Genomic DNA, 24,609 nt, shown 5'->3' on the forward strand with positions numbered 1-24,609 from the left:
TGCTCAGTCCACGGTTGCAGTCTTCAGCCTGTGTGTGTATAAATGTGTACGTATTTCCAGAAACCTTTGAGACTCCATTTTTACACATCATGACCCTTTCCTCTTAAATACCTTCATGTATATTTTCTAAGAACTGGGGATGTTATTTTTCAGTAAAGCACGCAGCTTCGAGAAAGTCGGCCCTGGTACGACACTGTCTTCTAACGTACCGTTCACGCCCCAGTTTTGTCAACTGTCTCCACGATGTCCTTCGTAGCACACATTTCCGCAGTTAAGGAGGATGCATTGAGGAAGCCATAAGGCATGATTTTCCGGTCTTTGAGGGGTCACCCCAAGCCCAGGGAGAAGCTTTCTTGCTGACGCCCTCCCAGAATCACCACCTCCTCATCTGAAATCACACCATTACAATGCCATGCTTCTTTGATCCCCTCCGAGAGGTAGTACATTCAGTCTTTTATGACGCTGACACTTTTAAATTAAATTAAATTTAAATTAAAGGAAATTAAATTCCTTCCTTCCTTCCTTGAGAGACAGAGAGAGAGCATGTGCAGAGGAGGGGAAGTCACAGAATCGGAAGCAGGCTCCAGGCTCTGAGCTGTCGGCACAGAGCCCGACGTGGGGCTCGAACTCACAAGCTAGGAGATCATGACCTAAGCCAAAGTCGGACGCTTAACTGACCGAGCCGCCCAGGCGCCCCTATTACCCATTATCTTTTAAGAAAACATGGAGCGTTTATAAAAATAGAGCACCTACGATTGCAAAAAAAAATCCTAAGTTCCGCACGTTCAGTATCACGTGCAGGCACACCTCGTTTCCTGGGGCTTCACTTTACTGCGCTTCACAGATAATTGTGTTTCTTCAAATGCAAAGTTTCTGGCAACTGTGCATTAAGCAAGTCTGTTGGCACCATTTTTCCAACAGAATCTGCTCATTTCATGTCTCGCTGTCCCCTTTTGGTAATTCTCACAGTATTTCAAACTTTTTCATTACTATTATATTTGCTATGGTCATCTGTGGTCTGTGATTATGACCTGCAGAAAGCTTGGGTGACGTTTGGCATCTTTAGCAATAAAGTATTTTTTGATACTTTTATTTTTTCATCATTTTTTTAGTGTTATTTATCTGGGGGGTGGGAGCATGAGCAGGGAAGGGGTAGAGACAGAGAGGGACAGAGGATCCAAAACGGGCTCCGTGCTGAGAGCAGAGAGCCCGATGCAGGGCTCAAACTCACGAACCTGAGCCAAAGCTGGACGCTTAACCAACTGAGCCACCCAGGCGCCCCCGCAATAAAGTATTTTTTAATTAAGGTATATACATTTTTTTAGACATACAGTGTAACATAAACATAACTTTTATACGCACTGGGAAGCCAAAAAATTCATTTGACTCGCTTTATCATGATATGTACTTTAATGTGGTGGTCTGCAACCAAACCCACAATATTTATTAGGCATGCCTACAGATAATAGTTTTTGACCATGGTGAAATAAAAGCAAATAACAAAGGAGTGGTCTGAGATTCTAAATACGCTAAATGGCATATTACTAAGTTACCCTGGGGCTAAAAATGAAACCATTAAGGGAATTAAGAAACACATCAAAAAATGACAATGATAATAGTAAATATCAAAGCTTTGTTGGACATCCCTAAGTCAGAATTTAGATGAAAACTTTTAACTTTAAATACATTTATATGGAGACTGGAAATGTTAAAAAGTAAGAAAGCTGGCTAGGCATTTCATTCAAGAAATCAGAAAAAGAACAACAGGGGGAAAAAACCAAGGAATTTGAAGAGATGGTAAAAAGTGAAACAAAAGGCAGAAATCAATAAAAAATAGATTTCAAAAAAAAAATGAAGAATTAACAAAACTAAAAGCCGGTCCTTTGAAAGATTAATTAACGAGACAGAGCTCCCTAACAAGACTCATCAAGGGGAAAAAAAAAAATAAGAAAGGAAATATGTAAATAAAATACAGAAACAAAAAAGCCACTTGTATGACAGGCATTTTAAAATAATAAATTCCTAGGTATAAATTCCAAAATTGACTTAATAAATTAAAAAAAGTTTAAAAGACCAAAAGTATTAATAAAATTGAAGCACCCCCAAAACTCTAGAACCCGGCCTGGGTGCAACTTTTCCTCTTTACTCATGGAAACGGCTCCCCTCATTCCCGAAGGGAAGTAATAATGTTATCAACCAGCAGAGGGCACAGGAACCTGCTGGGCTTTCGCAAGGCCCCGTTCTGTGCGCTGTGATAAGGCCAAGGATGAGCAATCAACTCTGGAGTCCTTTGGGGAACTGATATAAACAGTGAGAAAAAAGTGTCTCTCTCCTTCTGATATCAAAGAACCCAGTGATAACCAAATAACCTGCAGCCGCAGTGGCTACCGGTGCCCCACACTGTACAGGCTAAAGCAGGAAAGCTGGAAAAAGAGCCAAGAAAGAATTTTTTTTAAAAGAGAGACCAAGAAATGATACCCAACCTGGAAGCCCTGGATCCAGCCAAGCCTGAAGCCCTCCCCACCCCCTCAGAACGCTCATTCATGAGACTCAATATATATTGGTTTTGGGGGTGGTTTTTTCTTTTTTTTTTTTTTTTTGCTTTAAAATGTTTGTTGTCTGTCACTTCCAATCAAAAGAGAATAAAAATGTGGGAAAGAGGGAAGGCACTAGACTTTCGAGTTGAGTGGTCTTGGATCAGAATCCCAAGGGAAGCTCTCTCAGTCGCCTCATCTAAACAAAAGTGGTAAGAACTGTCCCCACTTCATAAAGTCATTGTGCAGAGCAAGTGAGAGCATCTGTGGGAAGCACGCGGCTGCTTTCATTCCATGCCTCTCTCCCACCGGACGGAGGTCCCCTGGAAGCCAGAACCCTTGCAGGACTCATCCCCAGCCCAAGCTTGGCACCTGGTTCTCCACAGGTGTCCGGTGCCATTGTGCTAATTAAGGGCACCTGCGGCTTCCGCGCCAGCTGCCGCCAGGCAACCACAGGCACTGACGCAACCGCGGCCACATTTTGATATTAAAAATAAAATTCAGGGAATTGCCCGCAGAGGAAAGTTAACTTGCAGCGTTGCTGTGTTTGCTCAAATTTCCTGGAAAAGCCTCCCATTGGTTAATGTCGGGGGGGAGGGGACCACCAAATGGTGAAGGCCACTGGCCCCCCTCTAACCATTAACCAGCGGGAAAGCTGGCAAACAAGATTTAGCGGTGGCGCCCCACCGGCTTACTGTACGCCTCCTGGGGCCCGGGACTAGGCCGGCGGTTGCAGCCTCAGCCCTTTGCAGACCGTGAGTAACACCGAACACCGTCCGTCCCTCCCGCTCCTGCCCCGCCGCCACCAGAACGAAGCCAGGACTGCATCTTCTGTGATTTTTTTTAACGGGCACCGAGTATTAGGGCAGCCAGCAGTGATACGAGGCTATAGGAGCAGTGACGCTGGGAGGCTTTGGCGGAGTCTGTGGGTCACCCATGCGGATGTGATTTCCCCTGGCCTCCAGGCTCGCAGGGCTTGACGCCGAGCTGAGAGTCATTCCCATCGGTCCCTTGGCCGAGGCTCCTAAGCCCTGCCCAATAGCACAAGGCTGTGACAGCTGGGCTGGACGGGTGCGAGGCAGCGCCCCCTGCCGGGGGATGCGGGCAGGGACACCGGGCGTGCCGCAGGGTCGCACACGCCTGCCACCCCTGGTTCACCCGGGGCAGGGACCCTGCAGATGGAACAGGACTGTGCGCGACACCACGTGTGCTGAGGGTTAAATGCAGAGGGCCCCGAGACGGCACCTGGCCCACAGGGGCGTTTGTGAAAATAAAGAACGCGGTGGGTGTGTGTTTGGAGCATCACTGCAAACATGAGCGACGAGGGGGACAGACATGAAATGAAAGTCACCACGATTGTGGACACTGCATTGTGACGCGGCCGGGCACTTTTTGGAGAGCTATTTTACCCTCATCACTTAGCTTCCTGTAGAGAAGGGCAGAAGGGCTCGGCCCAGGCTCTGAGGCCAGGCTGCAGGGCTTAGAATGTCGGCTCTGAACAGGTTACTCTACCTCCCTGGGCCTCAATTCTCTCATCTGTAAAGTGGGCCCAGGACGACCCATTGAGTGAGGCCACATACGAAGGCACTAATAACAGCTGTGACTGGTATTCACGACAATCTCACAATCGCACAAGGTGGGGTCCTTACCTTGGAGGATTAACCCAGGAGGGGATGAGGCCTGAAGTCCCAGAAACAACAGGAAGAGGAGGGAAGCAAGAACTCGTAACTGGGGTAAGCCAGCCCCGCTCCCGGCTGCGCCCCGCACCAGGTCCTTGCCCCGGAGGGCTCCAAGCGGGTGTGGAGGGGACGGGGCTAAGGCAGAGACTTCGCTGCAGTGTGATGGGGCCACAACAGGGAGGCATAGAGAGCAGGTCTCCTGGAGGAGGGCTGGGCTCTACGTGCCCAGGGGCAAAAGGAGGTGAGCCAGGCAAGGCAGGGGAAGGATAGGTCTGCAGAATGGAGCCACGCGGGGCAGGACTGGGGCGGGTCCGTCTTTGTCCCTAGCTCCCAGGCCAGAGCCCTGCTCCACAAACAGTGGAACTGTCCCCTGGCAGAGGGCTGAAGGTCTGGTACGTGCTGGAAGGATGGCCGCCGAGATACCCAGCAGTGCTGTGGCTCAGACTTCAAGGGACCAGATCTGAGGCTGAGGCAGGGCTGTCACCAGGCACAGAGTCATGACCACCACCTTGGGCCACGTTATGGAGGACCAACCCCTCCTGGAAACAGCCGGGAGCCACTCAGCAGGAGAATGGCCAATGGATTGAATTTTGAAAAGATGCCTCTGGCTGCAGAGGGGAGGGAGGGCTCCGCAGAACAGGGGCAAGGACACCAGGGAGGGGCGGCTGCTAATCCTGGAAGAGGTGACAGGCCCCAGATGTGGACTGTGCTCTGAGACTAGAACAAGGAAGCAAATACCAGAAAATCAGAAGGTCAAAGGGGGAAAGGCCAGTGGTGGGTATTATTACCAACTCTATAATTATACTGAGGAAACTGAGGCAGAGTTTAAACAGTCCACGCATGTCACCTGGTTCATAAACAGCAATGCTGGGCTCCTAATGCAGCGTGGCCTCCCACAAGACCAGGAAAATGAAAGCCAGGCAGCCGAGAAGGGAGGGGAGGGCAGCAGGGCTGTTGTCAAAGCAGGAAAGGAAAGAAGCAGGGAGCACAGGGCAGGGAACTTCAGCAGGACTTGTCCCACCACACGGAGGGGGACACGCAGGAGTGTGGAGGGGCCTGGAAGAGGGGTGGGGGTGGGAGTTGCATCTGTCGCTCACGAGGTGCTGGTTTTGGAGCATGCCAGGGCCTCGGGGTGTTCCAGAACAGACCAGTGGTCCCCAAATCAGAGTGCACCACGTTCTCCTGGGGGTACTGTCTTCACTGTGGGCTCCCGGCCCCCTTCCTGAATGGTGGGTCCCCTAGGCGGGGCAGTGCAGGGGGTCCTGCTCCTTCTTCTTTACTGGGATACAGGTAGCTCCCTAAAGCACAGGGGAGCTGGGGACCAGCAGCCCTGCAGGTAGAACGTTCACTTACTGGTTTTGACCTTGGCTGCATTTTTTTTAATTGCTCTTACCAAACATCTTTGAAAAGGGTCTGTATGTCTTTTTCTCCTTAATTTTCTTTTTTTTTTCTTTTAGCATTTATGTGTTATTTTTTGAGAGACAGAGAAACAGAGTGTGAACGGAGGAGGGGGAGAGGGAGAGAGGGAGACGCAGAATCCCCAGCAGGCTCCAGGCTCTGAACTGTCAGCACGGAGCCCGACGTGGGGCTCGAACTCACGAGCCGTGAGATCATGACCGGAGCCGAAGTCAGACGCTTAACCGACTGAGCCACCCAGGAGCCCCTTCCTTAAGTTTCTTATAGTGATAAAATATACAAAAGATTGATCTTTTAAATTATTTTCAAATGTCCAGTTCAGTGGCATTATGTACCTCCATACTGCTGTGCAGCCGTTTCTAGCATCCATATAACACTGTTAAATAAAAGAAAGAATATATATCGGTCCCTGCCCCCTGGTTGCTGATACCGAGCTCCTAAAATCCTTGTAATTTCCTAAGTGATAAGAGCATCGGGAGCAACTCACGTTCTAATATTTGGTCTCTGCCCCTGGTTCCTGATGCAGAGTTCCTAAATCCCTTGGAACTTCCTGGGCAGTAGCAGTGTCTGTTGTTCTAATGAGGTGACTTTTGCTAGGGGCCTGGATAGCTTCAGGATGGGGCTGGTCCAGGAAAGACCAAGCCATGATCAGAAGCTTGGAATTTTCAGTCTCACTGCCCCCCCCCCCCCCCCTTTCTCTGGGAGACAGGAGCTCCTGTGCTTGGGACCCGTCTGGACCTCGCCCTATAAATCTCTTTGTCTGGCTGTTGATTCATACTCCTTATTCTGTCCTTTATAATAAACTGTAAGTAAGTGTTTCCCTGAGTTCTGTGAGCCCGGTCTAGCAAATTATCAAACCCGGTGAGATGGTCATGGGAACCTTGATTTACAGCCAGTCAGAAGTACAGGGTGACAAGCTGGGACTTGTGATTGGCATCTGAAGTCAGGGGTGGGCAGTCTTGTGGGAGCTGAGAGCCCTTAACCTGCAGGGGTGGATAGTGTCAGAATTGAGTTACACTGTAGGGCATCCAGCTGGTGGTGGAGAATTGCCCGGGGTGTGGAAAACCCTCATACTTGGCGTCAGAGGGAAGCGTGGCAGTCGGGCGAGAGGAAAGGAGAAACACAGGAGTGTTTTCTTTATACAACCACCTTTTATTTATCTTTTCATCCATTGATGGACATTTGGATTGTATGCATTTGTTGTTGTTGTTGTTACTGTGAATAATGCCGTTGTGAACATCGGAGTGTACAAATATCTGCTCAAATCTCTGCTTCCAATTTTTTTGTGTATATGCTCAGAAGAATCGCTAGGTCATATGGTAACTCTGTGTTTAGTTTTTTGAGGCACTGCTGTTGTCTTTTCCACCCGGCTACACCATTTACCATTCCCACCAGCAAGGTACAGGGTCTCCAAGTCCTCCATATCCAACACCTGTTTTCTGTTTGGCTGTTGCGGTTCGGTTTGATTTTTGAAATAGCCACGCTAATGGGTCTGAGTTGTATCTCATTGTGGTTTTGATTTGCATTTCCCCAATGACGTCAATGTGAGCATCTCTTCACGTGCCTGTTGGCCATCTGTATACCTTCTTTGAAGAGATGTGTGCTCAACATCTTGGCCCATTTTTTGAATTGGATTTTTTTTTATTTTTTTGTACTTGAGTTTTTCTCTACTCTGGATGTTTGTCGTTTATCGGATATGGCATTTGCAAATATTCTCCCCCATTTTGTGGGTTGCCTTTCTACTCTATTGCGTGAACAAGAATTTTTAAAGAATCCAGTATGTCTAATGTTTCTTTTGTTGCTTGTACCTTTAGTGTCATGTCCAAGAAATCATCACTAAATCCAGTGTCACGGAGTATTTTCTCTATGTTTTCTTCTGAGTTTTATTTCTCCCTTACGTTGAGGAATGTAAAAATCAGGAAGTATGAGATCTCCAACTCTGTTCTTCTTTCTCAAGCCCATTTTTGGCTATTCAAGTTCCCTTGAGATTCTCTATGAATTCTCAATGGATTTTCCTATTTCTGCACATTGCATCATTGGGATTTTGATAAGGATTGCGTCTAATCAGTAGATGTCTTAGGGTAATGTTGACAACTTTAAGAATATTAAGTCCTCCAATCCATGAACACAGCATGTCTGTTCATTTATTTATCTCTTCTGTAGTTTCTTTCAGCCACGTTTTGCAGTTTTCAGTGCACAAGTCTTATACCTCCTTAGTTAACTCCTAAGTATTTTATTCTTTTTGATACTATTGTAAATGGAATTGTTTTGTTAATTTCCTTTCCAGCTTGTTCGTTGTTAGTATATGGAAACAGAACTGATTAGTGTGTGTGTGTGTGTGTGTGTGTGTGTGTGTTGATTTTGTAGCCTGTCACTTTGCTGAATTTATTTATTGGTTCTAGCAGAGCTTTTGTAGAATCTTTAGTGTTTTCCACATGTTTCTGTGATGTTGCTCAGGTTGCCTATGAGCAGAGATAATTTCACTTCTTCCTTTCCAATTTGGATGCCTTTTATTTCTTTTTCTTGCCTAATTTCTCTGGCTAGAGCTTCCAGGACTGCGTTAAGTAGAAAAGGCAAAAGCAGGCATCACGCGTCGTTCCAAATCTTAGATGAAAAGTTTTCAATCTTTCACCATTACATTAGCTGTGGGCCTTTCATATATGTTGTTTTTTTTTTTTTTAATTTTATTGAAGTGCTTCCTTTTAGTCCTAGTTTGCTAAATGCTTTTATCTTGAAAGGCTGTGTGGAATAATGCCAAAGTTGATGCTTTTTCTGCATCAACTGAGATGATCGTGGTCTTTTTTTTTCTTCGTCCTGTTAATGTGCTATATAGCACACTGGTTGATTTTTACATGTGGAACCATCCTTGCATTCCAGAAATAAATCCCACTTGGTCATAGTGTGTAATCCTGTTAATGTACTGCTGAATTCTAGTTGCTAGGATTTTGCTGATGATTTTTACGTCAATGCTCATAAGCAATATTTATCTGTAGTTTTCTTTCTTTCTAGGTTCTCTGTCTGGATTTGGTATGGTTACCATGGAAATTACGTTTAACCCCCTAAAGTTATAACACTCTCACTTGAATTTATGCCAGCTTAATTTCAACAGCATACAAAAACCTTGTTCCTATGCAGCTCCATACCGCCCATCCTTTCAGTTGCTTAAGTCACAAATCACATCTTCATTCGTTGTGTATCCAAAAACATAGACTAATAATTGCTTTTCATGGATTTGTCTTTTAAATCATATCAAAAATTAAAAGTGGAGTTAGAAAGCAAAATTACAATAATACAAGTTTTTCTAAGTGCTCATATATTTACCTTCACGAGAGATTTTATTTCTTCCTATAGATGGTATTTATTTATCCTTTCATTTCAACCAGAAGGGCTCCCTTCAGCATTTCTTACAGGTGAGGTCTAGTGGCAGTGAACTCCCCCAGCTTTTGTTCATCTGGGACTGTCTAGATTTCTCCCTCATTGTTAAGGGATGGTTTTACCCAGGCACCTGGGTGGCTCAGTCGGTTAAGCATTCGACTTCAGCTCAGGTCATGATGTCACCGTTCCCAAGTTCGAGCCCCGCATCGGGCTCTGCGCTGATAGCTTAGAGCCTGGAGCCTGTTTCCGATTCTCTCTGTCTCTGCCCCTGCCCCACTCATGCTCTATCTCTCAAAAATAAATAAACATTAAAAAAATTTTTTTGAAAGGATTGTTTTGCCAGGTACAGGATTCTTAGTTGATAGTTTTCTTCTTTCAGTTCTTTGAATGTATCACTTGGTCAGATATTTAACCTTCCTGGGCCTCCCTTTCTGCCTACGTCAAATCATAATAATAATACCTACTTGATTTGTTTGTCAGTGAGGATTAAATGAGAAATATAGGCAAAACACATAGGTCAGCATTGGGCGCCTGGTAGGTACTTGATAAATCATAGCAGGTATAATCATACTTTCAGATGAGGAAGTTGAGGCCCAGAGTCCTGACTTGCCCCAGGTCACACAGCCAATGGGGAGGAAGGAACTGAGGCTTGAATGGGGCCTTCCATGGGGTCTTCTGCCCACCTTTTCGCCATGCCCCACCGCCTTGGAGGCCCCACATTGTCTAATGAGCGTTCCTGATTTGGCAGGGCTGGACCATCCTGGACAATGCTGCTTTCCCTGTGCACCTGTTTCCTCTGGCTATCCACCAGTGACCTCTGGACCGTCCAGGCTCAGGACCCCGACACCGATGTGAGCACAAGGAGCCCTCAACGGGACTTGGCTCCAAACAATGTTGACTTTGCCTTTACCCTATATAGGCATCTAGTGGCTTCAGCTCCTGGCGAGAATGTCTTCATCTCTCCCTTGAGCATCTCCATGGCCTTAGCTATGTTGTCCCTGGGCGCCCGTGGCTACACACGGGCCCAGCTTCTCCAGGGCCTGGGCTTCAACCTCACCAAGACATCCGAAGCTGAGATCCACCAGGGTTTTCAGCACCTTCACCATTTCCACAAGGAGTCAGACGCCACACTGGAGATGGCTATGGGTAACGCCTTGTTCCTTGACCGCAGCCTGGAGCCACTGGAGTCGTTCTCAGCAGACAGCAAGCACTACTATGGGTTGGAGGTCTTGGCTACGGATTTCGAGGACTGGGCTGGAGCCAGCAGACAAATCAATGAGTATATCGAAAATAAGACCCAGGGGAAAATTGTGAACTTGTTATCGAAGCTGGATAGTTCAGCCACGCTCGTCCTGGTCAACTACATCTTCTTCAAAGGTACCCCCCCCCCCACCGTCCCACCCATCCCATTGCCAAGAACAGTAAGAGCCATCAAAACCCAGGGTGCATTCTTGGGCAAAATCTTGGATTTTACAAAGCACATTTTCATCTGGGAATCTCTGTCTTCACCACAGTCCTCTTAGGAAAGTAGAATGATACCATCTTACAAATGTTCAAAATGACACCTGGAAGAATTGAGCCACTCACCCAAGCTCCGGTAGGTTCATTCAAGGCCCAAACATGTAATGGTGAACAATCCGACCGCCCCGTGGTCTACGTATGTTGTCTGAGTGCTGGCCGGGAGTCGGGCACTGGGCCAGGGGCTGGAAGCCCAGCCAGACACAGCCCGTGCCCCCCAGAAACTCCCCCCAGATGGCCCCCAGGCTACACACACCCCCAGAATTCACAGCCAGCTCTGACCAAGTGCCATCTCAGCCAAACTCCAGCCCTTCCTCCCCGGTTTGGAGCAGGGTGTTCCAAAGTTCTTGTTCACAGAAGTCACCATGGGGACTTGTTAAAATTATAGATTCCAGAGCCCATGCTAGACGTACTGAAGCAAAACTGCTGGAAGAAAGTCCCAGAAGTTTGCATTTTTAACAAGGCCCCCTCCCCCAATCGTATTTATGATCAGATAATTTGGGGATACATTATTCTTTTTTTTAATTTTTTTTAATGTTTATTTATTTTTGAGAGAGAGAGGGAGAGAGACAGAGAGAGTGTGTGTGAGTGGGGGAAGGGCAGAGAGAGAGGGAGACACAGAACCTGAAGCAGGCTCCAGGCTCTGAGCCGTCAGCACAGAGCCTGACGCGGGGCTCGAACTCGTGAACTGAGAGATCATGACCTGAGCCGAAGTCGGACCCTTAACCGACTGAGCCGCCCAGGCGCCCCAAGGGATACCTTATCCTTGAGAATAAAATCTATAATCCTTAGTCTACGGCAGTGGTTCTTAACCCAGGGTAATCTCCACCTCCTCCTTCCACCCTCAGGGACGCTTGGCAGTGTCTGGAGACATTTTGGGTTGTCACAACTGCGGGTACAGTGGGGTGTGCTCCTGGCATCTAGTAAGTAGAGGCCAGAGAGGCCGCTAAGCCTCCTACAATGCACAGGACAGCCCCCACAATGATATCTGCCCCAGAGTGGCTATCATCCCAAGGCTGAGGACCCTGGCCTAGAGACATCTGCTTCTCTGTCCTCTCTAGCCTCGCATCTCAACGTTTTCCCTTTTCCAACTTCCCAACACACAGCACGCTCACACACACACACACACACACACAGCGTGCACGTGAGCGCACGCGCACACACCTGTACACACACACGTGTGCACACAGAGCAATTACACGCGCAGGCACACCTTAACACACACAGCACGCCCACACCCACACACACATGCACACGTGCACAGTGTCCAACCACACTGAGTTCCTTCCGGTCCGGGAGCACGCCTGTCCTCATGGAAGCCTGAATTAGTTCCCTATGGCTGCTGTAACAAACCACCACAAACACGGTGGCGTAAAACAATGTGGATTTATTATCTTAACAATGCTGGAGGTCAGAAGTCCAAAATGGGTCACGCGGCGGTTAAAGTAAAAGTGTTGGCAGGGCTACGTTCCTTCCGGAGGCTCCAAGGAAGAATCGGTTCCTTGCCCTTCCCAGCTTCTAAAAGCCACCTGCGTTCCTTGGCTGCTGGGCCCTTCGTTTGCTCTTAAAGCCTGTTAGTTAGCACATGACCATGACCTCTCCTCTGCCCCTGCCCCTCCCACCATCCTCTTCCACTCTTAAGCAAACCCTTGTGACGATACTGGGCCCACCTGGATAATCCAGAATGATCTCCTCCTCTCTAGATCGCCAGATTGGCAACCTTAATGTCCTCTTGCCATGTAACATAACAGAGTCACGGGTTCCATGAATTAGGATGTGGGCATATTTGGGCGGCCATTCTGCCTGCCGCAAAACCCATACTCTTTCTGTCCCCTGAGCCGCCCCCCAACCTGCCTGCGCCAAAAACTTCTTCCCACTCATCAAATCTTGGCTCAAAAGTTACCTCCTCCTTGAAACCTCCCCTGATTCCCTCAGGCAAATCCTTGCTTCTCGTGAGCACCCCCTACAGTCTTCCCACACCTCATTTTTAACAAACATCTTGTTAGACCTTATAAGCCTGCGCTCAGGTGGTTCGGTCTCAGTTAACCAGTCATATTTGAAGAAATGCAAGTGAAACGGGGGGAAAAGGTAACAACCACATTTAATATGTATCTCTCAACAACCTCAAAGCTCGTCCAGATCATAGTCTCCAGAAAGAATCCTCACTTGCCCTTTTCTCTTCTCTCCAACTCCTACTCAGTGCCCCCCGTTAGCCAACCACACCCCCCCCCAGCTCTATGCTACCTGGACAGACTTACCGTCATGTTAAGCCCCCCTCCTTCTGTCCTCCATCCTCCGCACCAGCCTGGAGGCCCACCTGGCAGCGATGTCCCTCCCGGGAGGGTGTGAGGCTGACCCGGCCAAGGCAGCAATTTTTTCCCTCCACTTTTACTGAGACATAATTAGTTTATAACATTGCCTGCGTTCAAGACCTACAGCGTGATGACTTGATATACGCACAAACTGCAAAATGACCCCCAAGATGAGGCGAGCTGACACCCACATCCCCTCACGTGGTAGGAGTTCTAGGTTTTTAGATTCTACATACCTGTGAGATCATACAGTATTTGTCTTCCTGTGTCCGACTCATTTCACTTAGGATAATGCCTTCAAGATTCATCCATATGGTCACAAATGGCAGGTTTTCCTTCTTTTTTCTGTAGCTGAATAATATCCCTGTGTGTGTGTGTGTGTGTGTGTGTGTGTGCACGCGTTATCCTTACCCATCCATCCATCCATCAGTGGACACCTAAGTTGCTTCCGCATCTCGGTTATTGTCAATAACGCTGTGACGGACATAGGAGTACAGATAATGTCTTTATCTCTTTGAGATGGTGAGTGAATTTCCTTCTGATGTATTCCCAGGAGTGGGATTGTTGGATCATATGGAATTTCCGTTTTTAACTTTTTGAGGAACCTCCCTACCGTTTTCCACGTAAAATCGGCTGCACCGATCTGCGTTCCCGCCCGCAGGGCACGAGGGCTCCTTCTTCTCCACATCCTCACCAACCCTTGTTCTCTCTCGTCTTTTTGCCACTAGCCACACGCACAGGTGGGAGGTGATAGCTCATGTGGCTTTGACTGGATTTCCCTGGCGATGAGGGATGTCGGGCCCCTTTCCATGTACCTGTTGGCCATTCGTACGTCTTCTGTGGGAAAATACCTATTCAAGGCCTCCGCTCATTTTTTAGTTGAATTATTTGCTTTCTGCTATCAAAGTATATGAGCTCCTTATATATGGGGGATAGTAGCCCCTTATCCAATATGCAGTCTGCAAATGTTTTCTTCCATTCTGTAGGCCGCCTCTCGTTGTGTTGATTGTATCTTTGGCTGTGCAGAAGCTTTTTAGTTTGAGGTGTCCCTCTGGTTTATTTCTCCTTTTGTTGTTTGCGATTCTGGAGTCATATCCAAAAAGTCAGCACCAAAATCAATGTCAGGGAGCTTCTTTTTCCCTATGTTTTCTAGCCTTATGGTTTCAGGTTTTTTTTACGTTTATTTATGTATTTTGAGACGGAGGGGGCAGAGAGAGGAGAGAGAGAGAATCCCAAGCAGGCTCTGCACTGTCAGCACGGAGCCTGATGAGGGGCTTAGACTCACGAACTTCGCGATCATAAGCTGAGCCGAAGTCAAGAGTCGGATGCTTAACTGACTGAGCCACCCAGGTGCCCTATGGTTTCCGATCTTTAATTCACTTTGAGTTAACTTTTGCATGTGGTGTAGGATGTGGGTCCAGCTTCATTCTTTTGCATGAATACCCAGTTTTCCTAGCACCAGGTATTGAAGAGACTATCTTTTTCCATTGAGTTATCTCGGCTCCCTTGTCAAATATTAGTTGGCCCTTCAGGGTCTTTGGTGTTTCCATTCGTGTTCTTTACACTCAATCGCGGGAGGGTCAAGGACTCTGGGAATGTTTGTTTGCCCAGAAAGGTTTCCGAGTGCTCCCCCAAACTCCACAGGCCATCTCTCCCACAGACTGTGTGCTCCTGCCTGGTATCCTTGTCTCTTTGGAGGCCCCAGTGCCTTTGCACAGTGCTTGGCACATGGCAGGAGCTCAACAGTGGTTGCATAGAGATTCTGGCAGCACTTCCTTGGAAGCAGAGGGTCGTAAACCCAGGTACGGGGGAAGGGGTGCTCCGGGGCCCGCGAGGGGGCTTGTGGGACAGCCGTCATTTGGTGACGTCATTTGGTGACATCATCTGGCAGTTTCTCAATGTTCTCACGACCACAGTGGGACTGAGCTGACGGAAAAGAGTAGTTCCTGGTGATAAAATCCGAACGGCTTTGGAAATAGAAATCTGAATGCGAGAGCCGACAGGGGCGTGTGCTGCTTTGTTGTATACAGATTTTCTGGAACACAGCCAAACTAAGTGGCAAGCCCCTGTTTAAGCTGGGGCTACCCTAATATGTTTCCAGAAGGCCGGCATAATAAGTAGCAATGAGCAGTGGCATAGCTATCTGTCACTAAACTTAGGGCAGGCAAAGTGTCCCTGGCATGTCCCTTACTTAGTGGACTCTCTCGACAGCTTTTTTTCTTTTTTTTGAGAACACTAAAAATATCGTTAGAAGGTTTTCTGCAGGAATCATCCTTGCTCTCCCCAGTTTGCCCCCATAAATTCTTAAGTTTCCCGACCCCGAGTTCTCATGGCCCGAGAACTTTCAAGGAAAAAAAATCCCCTAAAATAGAGGTCAGGCCCCATTCTGTATTTTGTTTTGTGCCCAAGGAAAAACCTAACCCTGAAAAAATTCACTTTTTTTTTTTTTTTTTTTTTTTGCTGGAAGTCGGACAGGTAAGTGAACTAAGTGACCACTTAGTAAGTGAACCACTGCCTTCAGTCCAGGGGGTCCCAGGCCTCCTCTGGAGGATGGTTTGAAAGCCCTCAAATGATCCCGCTTGCTGTGAGACAGCCAGGCTGCGATGTCACATTCAGGCACCAGGGAGGGGGCGGGGCATAGGGGGGGGCGGGGCATAGGCTCCAGGCCCCACCTCCACCCGGCCCTTTCCCCACCTCCACCCACCTCTCCCTACTGCCTCCCTTAGGAGCCCTTCACGGAGACTGAGGCTGAACAGAAGAAGAGTTCTGGCCTTGTGGTCCGCAGATCCTGCAGGCGGCGGGATGGAGAGAGGCCTGCCTGGACCTCTGCTCTGGCCGCCACCTCCAGGCAGCCTCAGTTGGGACACAGAGACCTCACAAGGGCACGGTCCACGGGGGACCAGGGGGCCTGCTGGGCTTCTGTGGCTGACGTCAAGGCACGGGGACGGGACGGGCGGTCCCTTGCTCCAAACCTCCCCCACTCCTGACCTCGAATTCACAGCCCGAGTTCCATTCGACACGATTTCAGAGCCCTCCAATCTGGGATCCACTCCGGGCTCGGGTGGGAGGCAAAATCTGGTTTCCTGAATCCGACCCCCATATCCAAGGCCCAGCATTCCCCTCTGTCTCCCTCCTCCTGTTTTTAGCAGCTCAGGAACAGAGTGAACCCTCAGTCCGTGCCAAGAGGTGGAGAATACAACAGGCTCAAAAGTGCCGGGGATTTCATACCTTACCGGGAACCTCCCGCCTCCCTGGTGGGGGCCGCGACCCGGCCTAGAGCTCTCGTGTCACCCACTCTCACGGGCCTGTCTCCTGCCCTCCCCCTCCCTCCTCTCCCAGGCATGTGGGCACACCCCTTCGACCCGGAAAGCACCAGGGAGGAGAACTTCTATGTGAACGAGAGCACCGTGGTGACCGTGCCCATGATGTTCCAGTCGAGCCCCACCAAGTACCTGAAAGACCGGGTGCTCCCCTGCCAGCTGGTACAGCTGGAATACACGGGCAACGGGACCGTCTTCTTCATCCTCCCAGACGAGGGGAAGATGGACACAGTCATCGCCGCGCTGAGCAGGGACACCATTCAGAGGTGGTCTGAGTCGCTGACCATCAGGTAAGCCCTTGCCCTCCCCCTGGACCCGCCCTCCGGGGCTCATCGCTTTCCCGTCCGCTGGGTCCCCAGCGGCCTGAGGTTCTCTGACCGAGAGGTCACACCTGTTCATCCACCTGTCGGTTGACACTGAGATACGCTGGGGCAGTCCACAGAGTGAGGTGCCCCGTCCCTGGGAGGCTAACAGCTACCTTCTGCGTGATCACGTTTCTGATTTGTTGGCTTAAACTGTGTTCACCAACTGCCCCCGGCCCCTCGCTTACCCGTTGTTATTATCTTGCTTCCCCTGAAATCAAGCACGGTTACCACTCCTGAGAGACCCCATAAAAAATACACCAAAATGACCGTTTCCTTCATCCCGGAGCCAACACATGGCTCAGTCGGTGAAGTGTCCGACTTCAGCTCAGGTCATGATCTCAGTTCGTGAGTTCGAGCCCCACATCGGGCTCTGTGCTGACAGCTTGGGGCCTGGAACCTGCTTTGGATTCCGTGTCTCCCTCTCTCTCTCTGCCCCTCCCCAGCTCTCTGGCTCTCTCTCTCTCTCTCAGTGTCTCTCAAAAATCAATAAATATTTAAAAAATTAAAAAAAAAAAAAAAGAAAGTAAGGACCTAGGTAGGTAATAAAGGAGTAAGGGAAAAGGGGTGAGGGGTGTATATGCCCACGGGCCAGTGGGGAGGGGGGAGGGACAACCAGCCAACGCGTGCCCAACCCGAGGCCCACGCAAGGGGTGCACACTCAGGGAGGGTTGACTGAGCATGGGAGCTGGGAATGAATGATGCATGATGAATGAATGAATGAATGAATGGACGAACGAACTCATTTTCCCCCCCAGGCACCTCTGAGTTAGACGGCAATCAAAATCATGGTCACCTTGGAGGAGGGGATAGATGCTCTTGAACGTGATCCTCACTCTCGTGAGATTGCAGTTGTGTCTGTGTGCAAGCAATCCGAGCAGCACCATCAGCGTGGGCCCTGGCGGGGCGTGGGGCGGTGCAGACCGTAAGGGCAAAGGGGACGCAGGGGAGGAAGGGGACACTGGGGTCTGGAGTAGTCAGGAAGGCTTCCAGAACAGATGCCATTTCTTTCCTTTCCTTTTCTTTCCTTTCCTTTTTTTTTTTCTTTTTCTTTCTTTCTTTCTTTCTTTCTCTTCCTTCCTTTCTCCTTTCTTTCTTCATTTCTTTCTTTCTTTCCTTCTTCTTTCTTTCTCTTTCTTCCTTCCTTTCTCCTTTCTTTCTTTCTCTTTCTTCCTTCCTTTCTCCTTTCTTTCTTTCTTCTTTCTTTCTTTCATTCTTTCTTTCCTTCTTTCTTTCTCTTTCTTCCTTCCTTCCTCCTTTCTTTCTCCTTTCTTTCTTTCTGTTTTTTCTTTCTTTCTCTTTCTTCCTTCTTGTCATTTCTTTCTTTTCTTCCTTCCCTTCTTCTTCCTTCCTTTCTTTTCTTTCTCTCTTTCAATACACGTAACTTTTTAAAAAATTTTTTTAATGTTTATTTTTTTTGAGAGAGAGAGAGAGACAGACAGAATGTGAGCAGGGGAGGGGCAGAGAGCGGAACACAGAATTTGAAGCAGGCTCCAGGCTCTGAGCTGTCAGCACAGAGCCCGATGCCGGGCTCGAACTCACGAACCGAACCGTGAGATCATGACCTGAGCCGAAGTCACTCGCTTAACCAACTGAGCCACCCAGGCGCCCCTCTTTCAATATACACAAATGGAAGCAGCAGCTTAGACCATGTACTAGGCTAAGCAGAAAGGATAGAAGGTGGATAGGACAAAAGATGGACTTCAAAGACATGCATTCGAGAGCAGAAACACAGATTCTGCTGGAATTAATACTGTACAATGACGTCAGTTCTGTCCTCGCGGGACCAGAAAGGAGCTAAGTAAATGTTCGATGCTGAGGGAAGGGAGGATTGCTTGGCTGCCCCAGGGGACCACAGAAAGGGCTGCGGAGGGAATTGCTTTCCACTTGAACTGTGTGTTAAGCCCGAGGGCAAGTTCAGCCAGCGGAAGGGCCACCCAGAGCGTACATGGGACAGGAAATGGCACAAACCCCGGCCAGGAGGCCGTGTCCCGGGGCACCCACAGGGCCAGGCAGCAACAGCAGCAAAAACTGAGACAAATTCTAGTTGAATGAAATTTGTAATCCAAGAGCTTCGCTGGCAGAAAATCCAGAAAGAAGTTCTGCTATGTTAATACATGTGCGGGGTTTGGGTTTTATGGTTTCAAGTTATTTTTATTTCGAGTCGTAGCCTCAGAGAGCTGCTCAGGGCCGGGGCTTCTGGAGAGTTTAGTCCTATTCTGCGAGTGGAGACGTGGACGCCTGGGGTCTGACCTCACTCCAGCCGGGAAGAGCCGTGTGGTCAGCTCCGTGGTTCCCGGAGATGCCCTAGCGCTACGTGGGGCCCCAGAGTTGTCCTTAGTCCTGGACCCCTCGCACCTGACCTTTCGCATGGCCACGGGGGGGGGAGTGGGGTGGGTATGTGCGACCGTGAGCCTGTGTTTGGGCAACGTGAGGGATCCCTCGCTGCCTCCTCGCCCTTTCACTTGCCCCACCCCCACCCTTCCAAGGGAGCCCGGAATTCAGGAACGGCGTCCCTGGTGGTGGGGTGCTGGTTGTGCACCGAGGATCAAGCAAATTCTGGCTCCTTTTCTGTTGAAAATGAGAAGGATAATCTTTCTCTTTACACCAAAAATAAGCTCTTCACTAAAACACTTCAGCTTAAAAAACATTAATCAAAAACACATACTATTTTCTTCTAGATTTTTTTTTTTTAAACAAACATCCAAGGCAGAATTTTGATTGGGCAGGAATTCTCTACTCCATCCACATGACACTCTGCTAGTCCTAGAAGTCAGACCCTAGGGGTCCTCACCTCCAGGCTTGTGTCACCCACTCTCCCACCTCACCCCTCCAATGATCACCTCCCCCCTCCCTGGAGCAGCACCCCTCAGGGTCCAGCTGTCTCCTACCTCCTAGGGAAGACTCACTGCCCCCACACACAGCTCGTGACAGCCCTCTCTCCATCTCTCTTCCTTGTCCCTCCTTCCCTCTCCCTCCTCCCTCCCCTTCCTCCCTCCCCCTCCCTCTTTCCTCTGCCCTCCTCCCTCCCTTTCTCTCCCTCCCTCCCCCTCCTCCCTCCCCCTTCTTCCTCTGCCCTCCTCCCTCCCTGTCTCTTTCTCTCCCTCCCTCCCTCCCCTTCCTCCCTCCCCCCTTCTCCCTCTGCCCTCCTCCCTCCCTGGCTCTTTCTCTCCCTCCCTCCCTGCCCCTCCTTCCTCCCTCCCCCCTTCCCCCTTCCTCTGCCCTCCTCTCTCTCTCTCTCTCTCTCTCTCTCCCCCTCCTTCCCTCTCTCTCTTCCCATGAGGCAATGGGGCTTTGAGGCAACTAGTCCTGACCTCTTCACAATTCTGCTGCTTCCCAGTGGTGTGACTTTGGGGAAATTCTTCAGCTTCTCTTGAGTTCGGTTCTCTCCATCTGGAAACTGAAGATGTTGGCTCCAACTCCTTGAGGTTGCATGAGTGAGTGTGTGTGTGTGTGTGTGCGCACGCACACACACACACACACACACACACACAGGCATTGGATGCGAATACAGAAGCTAGGAGACATCCACCAGGTTGATTCCCCTCTAGGAGAGAAGTGCCCTCACGGCCCTGCCCCTGCGCTGTCTTGCTCTTTAAATGAGGACAAGCAAGGACTTGGCTAAAGCTACACAGCATTAGTGGCAATGCTGGGGCCAGGACCGTGCTCCCAGGGTGCTCCCCCCACCCCTCCCTTTCTGCAGGGGGTGCCTGGGGGACCACAAGGACTCCTTCAGGGACCCTCTTCTTCAATGTCCAGCTGTACCACAAGTGGAATCCACTCAGAGAAAGAGCCGAGAAGAAAAGATCGAGCAATTCAGAGGCCCAGAGAGGAAGCTCATGCATGTGATGGCGAAAGAGACAAAGCCTGCCTCTTGTTCTGTCCCTTCTCTTTTTCCCCAAAAGTGTGTCCGGCTGGGAGGCAGGGTCCGGAGGGGTCACAGAGGAAACGGAAGTCGCCTGGGAGGGGAAGTCTAACCCCATCTGCTTACCCCCTGCCCCCCGAGCAGCCAGGTGGACCTACACATCCCAAAGGTGTCCATCTCTGGAGACTACGACCTCAGGGCCATCCTGAAGGACATGGGCATTGCAGACTGGGTCAACAACGGGATGGATTTCTCCGGCATCACCCAAGAGGCCCAGCTGAAGGCGTCGAAGGTAAATGTCCCTAGAGCCGGTCTCCCTAGAGCCCCCCAAATTCACGGTACAAATATAATAAGCAACACGGAGCCCATTCACGAACGGGTCTCTGAGCCCCAGGTTGAGAGCCCCGGGTCTTGTCCACGCCCCTACTTTTATTTACAACAGGGCAAACGGAGGCTCCGCAGGGAAATGCGATGTCTCTAAGGTTACACGGAAGCTAGTGACAAGGGAGGGTCGCAGCCCAGGCGCGTGCCCCTTCCGCCGGGCCACACAGAGGGGGACAGGGTGGGAAACCAAGCCATCATGGCAGGACTGGGGGCGGCCGGTACCAAGAAGGGACCAGGGAAATGGGAAACGTCTGAGTGAAATCACATCGGCCCGTCTACCCGTTACACTCATGACCCTTCATCTGTCAGCTCTGTGTTCTGCTGGTCACTCCAGAACATAAGTATTGAACACCCAATCTGTGCCCCAAACTTCTAGACACTGGGTATGCCTGCACTATTCTGACGGGGCCCTTCCCCCACGGGACCTCGCAGTCCTGTGGGTGACAAAACCAGACGGGGGACAGGACAGAGTTCCAGAGGCAGCAGCCCCTCCCTCCAGCACGCAGTATGTGCTGGATAAAACGCATACCGTGAAGGATTGAGTCAGCCAGCCCTGAGCCAATCTCTCGGGGGAGGAGCCTGTCTTGAGAAAGGTAGATGACCCCGCCCCCCCCCGCCCCCCCCCATGGCCACAGAGCTCGTGGATAACGGCGTGACATTTGGCCCTGGGTCTCTTCCACTCGAAACCTCATTTCCCAGGACAAACCCCAGGGCTTCCCTGGCCCCGCTCAGCTTCCTCCTAGCTACGTGTGCCTATTTACGGAGCTTCTCAGAGCCTCCGGTTCCTCGCTGTCCAGCCGCTGAGAGGCACCGTCCCCTCGGATGTTGTTTATTAGTCAGTTCTGACCCACCCAAGGCTCCTGACGCGAGCCACTCCGGCATTTTGCTGATTTCAGAAATTCTCCCTAATTCTGATCACAACGAGAGACCGTTCAACGGTCCCTTTTCCACCCTGGGCAGGCCCAAGCACTTTGCATAAACTGGACCCTAGTATGTGACTAGTGGGGTGGAGGAGGGAGGTCTCCCTTTGCCCAGGACCCCGGAAGGAGTGCCTGATGTGGACACCGAAGTCCAGTTAGTACCATGAGCCCCCTAAACTCCCCGCGGCCGGCTCCACCTGCCCACTCTCTAGGGAAGAAGCCTAGGTGCCACCTGGGTTCCGGAGGTGGACAGACGTTGGCCCTAATCCTGGGGCCGCCACCTAGGGAGCCAGCAAGCGACCCTCTCTGAGCCTCAGCTTTGCCACCACGAACCGAGGGTGGGAGGGCTCAAAGCGAGGTGTGGAAAGCCCCCAACACACAGCAGGTGCACAACCCCCACCTTCCGCCCCCCCCCCCCGACAGGTGGTCCATAAGGCTATGCTGCAGCTGAGTGAGAGCGGCCTGGGGGCGGCTGCCCCCTCCGGGCTCACGCCGAAGGCGGCGTACAAGCGCCTTGCCGTCCACATCAACCGGCCCTTCATTGTCATGATCTTCGACCACTTCACGTGGAGCAGCCTTTTCCTGGGCAAGGTTATGAACCCGACCTAACGGGGAGTCCCCCGGGGAGTCCCAGCACCGGCTGACTCTGCGCATCAGGGACCCCACAGACACGCTCTGGGCAGGGGGAGGGTCCCCCAGTCTTCTCCAGGCTCTTCTGTAGTGGGGCAGGTGGCAAACTGGGATTGACCGTAATGAAACATTGTGCCGCTGTACTTCCCTGGCTTCGATCATTGTCTCTGGTTATGCAACACATGGAAGCTGGGTGAAGGGCATATGAAAACACTACTGTTTTTGTAAATTTGTGTAAGTTTGACATTATTTCTAAAAAAGAAGAAATCATGCAGGCCAAAACACAACAGAAAGACATCTTTAAAATACTAATACACACACACACACACACACACACACACACAACACCTCTAAAAAAGAAAGAGAGGGGTGCCTGCGTGGTTCAATCAGTTAAAGGTCCGACTCTCAATACCAGCTCAGGTCATGATCTCACGGTCGTGGGATCAAGCCCTGAATGCCCTGCTTGGGATTCTCTCTCTCCCTCTCCCTCTCTCTCTGCCGCTCCCCGCCTCACGATCTCTCGTCCTCTCTCAAAATAAATAAATAAACTTTAAAAAAGAAGCAAAGCAAAACAATCTTTCAAAAACGAAGTCAAAAATCAAGATTTTTTTTTTTTTTATTGTTTAGAGAAACAAAAGCTGAGAAAGTTTGCCACCTTCGCTAAGAAAATTTTTAAGCAGTTCTTTAGGCTGAAACAAGATTCTAAATGGAAATTTGGACCCATACAAAAGGGTAAATATGCAAATATATATAAAATATTGTTTAAACATCTTTAAAATATAATTAACTGTCAAAAGCAAAAATAGTTACCAATTTAATGCTGCAAACTCCAAATGCTCGCTTTATCGCGGCTCTGCAAAAATGGATCTGGACAGGATATTAAGCTTTGTCAGTAGAGGGCGCTAGAGAAACGTTGCCAGAGGAAGAGGTTTACCCTCCTGGTTTGGGGCAAACAACATTAAATGAGATAAAAGATAGATGATAGATAGATGATAGATGATAGATAGATACATAAATAGATAGAAGACAGCTGGACACATGATTGATGATAGATAACGGATGGATAGATAAGTATATATCTTGAGAAATAGGAATATCTTGAAATAGGAATATCTTGAGAAATAGGAATACTTCCTTAAATATGCATATTTATACCTTTCATATGTATATGGAAGGTATATCTAGACCTGAATCCTCAAGCCATCATCTTAATAAGAAACACTAAAGGAGTTGGGGCGCCTGGGTGGCGCAGTCGGTTAAGCGTCCGACTTCAGCCAGGTCACGATCTCGCGGTCCGTGAGTTCGAGCCCCGCGTCAGGCTCTGGGCTGATGGCTCGGAGCCTGGAGCCTGTTTCCGATTCTGTGTCTCCCTCTCTCTCTGCCCCTCCCCCGTTCATGCTCTGTCTCTCTCTGTCCCAAAAATAAATAAAAAACGTTGAAAAAAAAAAAAAAAAAGAAAAGAAACACTAAAGGAGCACCTGGGTGGCTCAGTCGGTTGAGCATCCTACTTTGGCTCAGGTCATGATCTCACAGCTCGTGAGTTCGAGCCCCGTGTCAGGCTCTGTGCTGACAGCTCGGAGCCTGGAGCCTGCCTCTGCTTCTATGTCTCCCTCTCTCTCTGCCCCTAACCCACTCACATTCTGTCTCTGGCTCTCTCGAAAATAAATAAACATTAAAAAAACTATTTTTAAGTAAATAAACATTTTTTTAAAAATTTAAAAAAAGAAAAAACATGGCTACTTGCAGAAGGCATGTAATGTACCTGCATTACCCTAGTAAATCAGGGATAAAAGAAACTCACGTAACAAAAGAATTCAGCAAGCTGTCAGGATATAGAATCAACACGCACAAACAAGCACCTTCATATACACAAATAACCAGTTAAACAAATAACAGAGGAGGAAATCCAGTAGCAACCAAAAAAATACAAGACTTAGAAATAAACAAGGGGCGCCTGGGTGGCTCAGTTAAGCGTCCAACTTCGGCTCAGGTCATGATCTCAGAGTCCATGAGTTCAAGGCCCGCGTCGGGCTCTGTGCTGACAGCTCAGCCTGCTTTGGATTCCGCGTCTCCCTCCCTCTCTGTGCCTCCCCCACTCGCCCTCTGTCTGTCTGTCTCTCTCTCTCTCTCTCTCTCAAAAATAAAAACAAACACAAAAATTTTTTTAAAAAAGAAAGAAACAAGAAATGTGAAGAATCTACACTGAGAAAATGATAACACTGCTCCTAAAAGATGCAAAATTAGACGTGAACAAATGGAAATAAGATGCCTCGAGATCACCCAGCTACAGTCTT

At 49.4% G+C, this 24,609-nt stretch overlaps 1 protein-coding gene across 1 annotated transcript; it reads left to right on the forward strand.

The window, feature by feature from the left end:
• The first annotated feature begins 9,724 nt into the window (after nt 1-9,724).
• Nucleotides 9,725-22,659, forward strand: SERPINA6 (serpin family A member 6). The gene is made up of 4 exons (XM_049612243.1): nt 9,725-10,381; nt 16,174-16,444; nt 20,526-20,673; nt 22,109-22,659. Exons 1-4 carry the CDS (start codon nt 9,772-9,774, stop codon nt 22,292-22,294), a joined length of 1,215 nt encoding a protein of 404 aa, XP_049468200.1. The 5' UTR covers nt 9,725-9,771; the 3' UTR covers nt 22,295-22,659.
• The last annotated feature ends 1,950 nt before the right edge of the window (nt 22,660-24,609 follow it).

This window comes from Panthera uncia (assembly GCF_023721935.1).
Source record: "Panthera uncia isolate 11264 chromosome B3 unlocalized genomic scaffold, Puncia_PCG_1.0 HiC_scaffold_1, whole genome shotgun sequence".
Classification (NCBI taxonomy): domain Eukaryota; kingdom Metazoa; phylum Chordata; class Mammalia; order Carnivora; family Felidae; genus Panthera; species Panthera uncia.

Coding starts and splice junctions, on each gene's coding strand:
- SERPINA6 (XM_049612243.1), top strand. CDS start 9,772: ATGCTGCTTTCCCTGTGCACCTGTTTCCTCTGGCTATCCACCAGTGAC. Junction 16,445..20,525: donor TCTGAGTCGCTGACCATCAG/GTAAGCCCTTGC, acceptor CCCCCCGAGCAG/CCAGGTGGACCTACACATCC. Junction 20,674..22,108: donor CCCAGCTGAAGGCGTCGAAG/GTAAATGTCCCT, acceptor CCCCCCCGACAG/GTGGTCCATAAGGCTATGCT.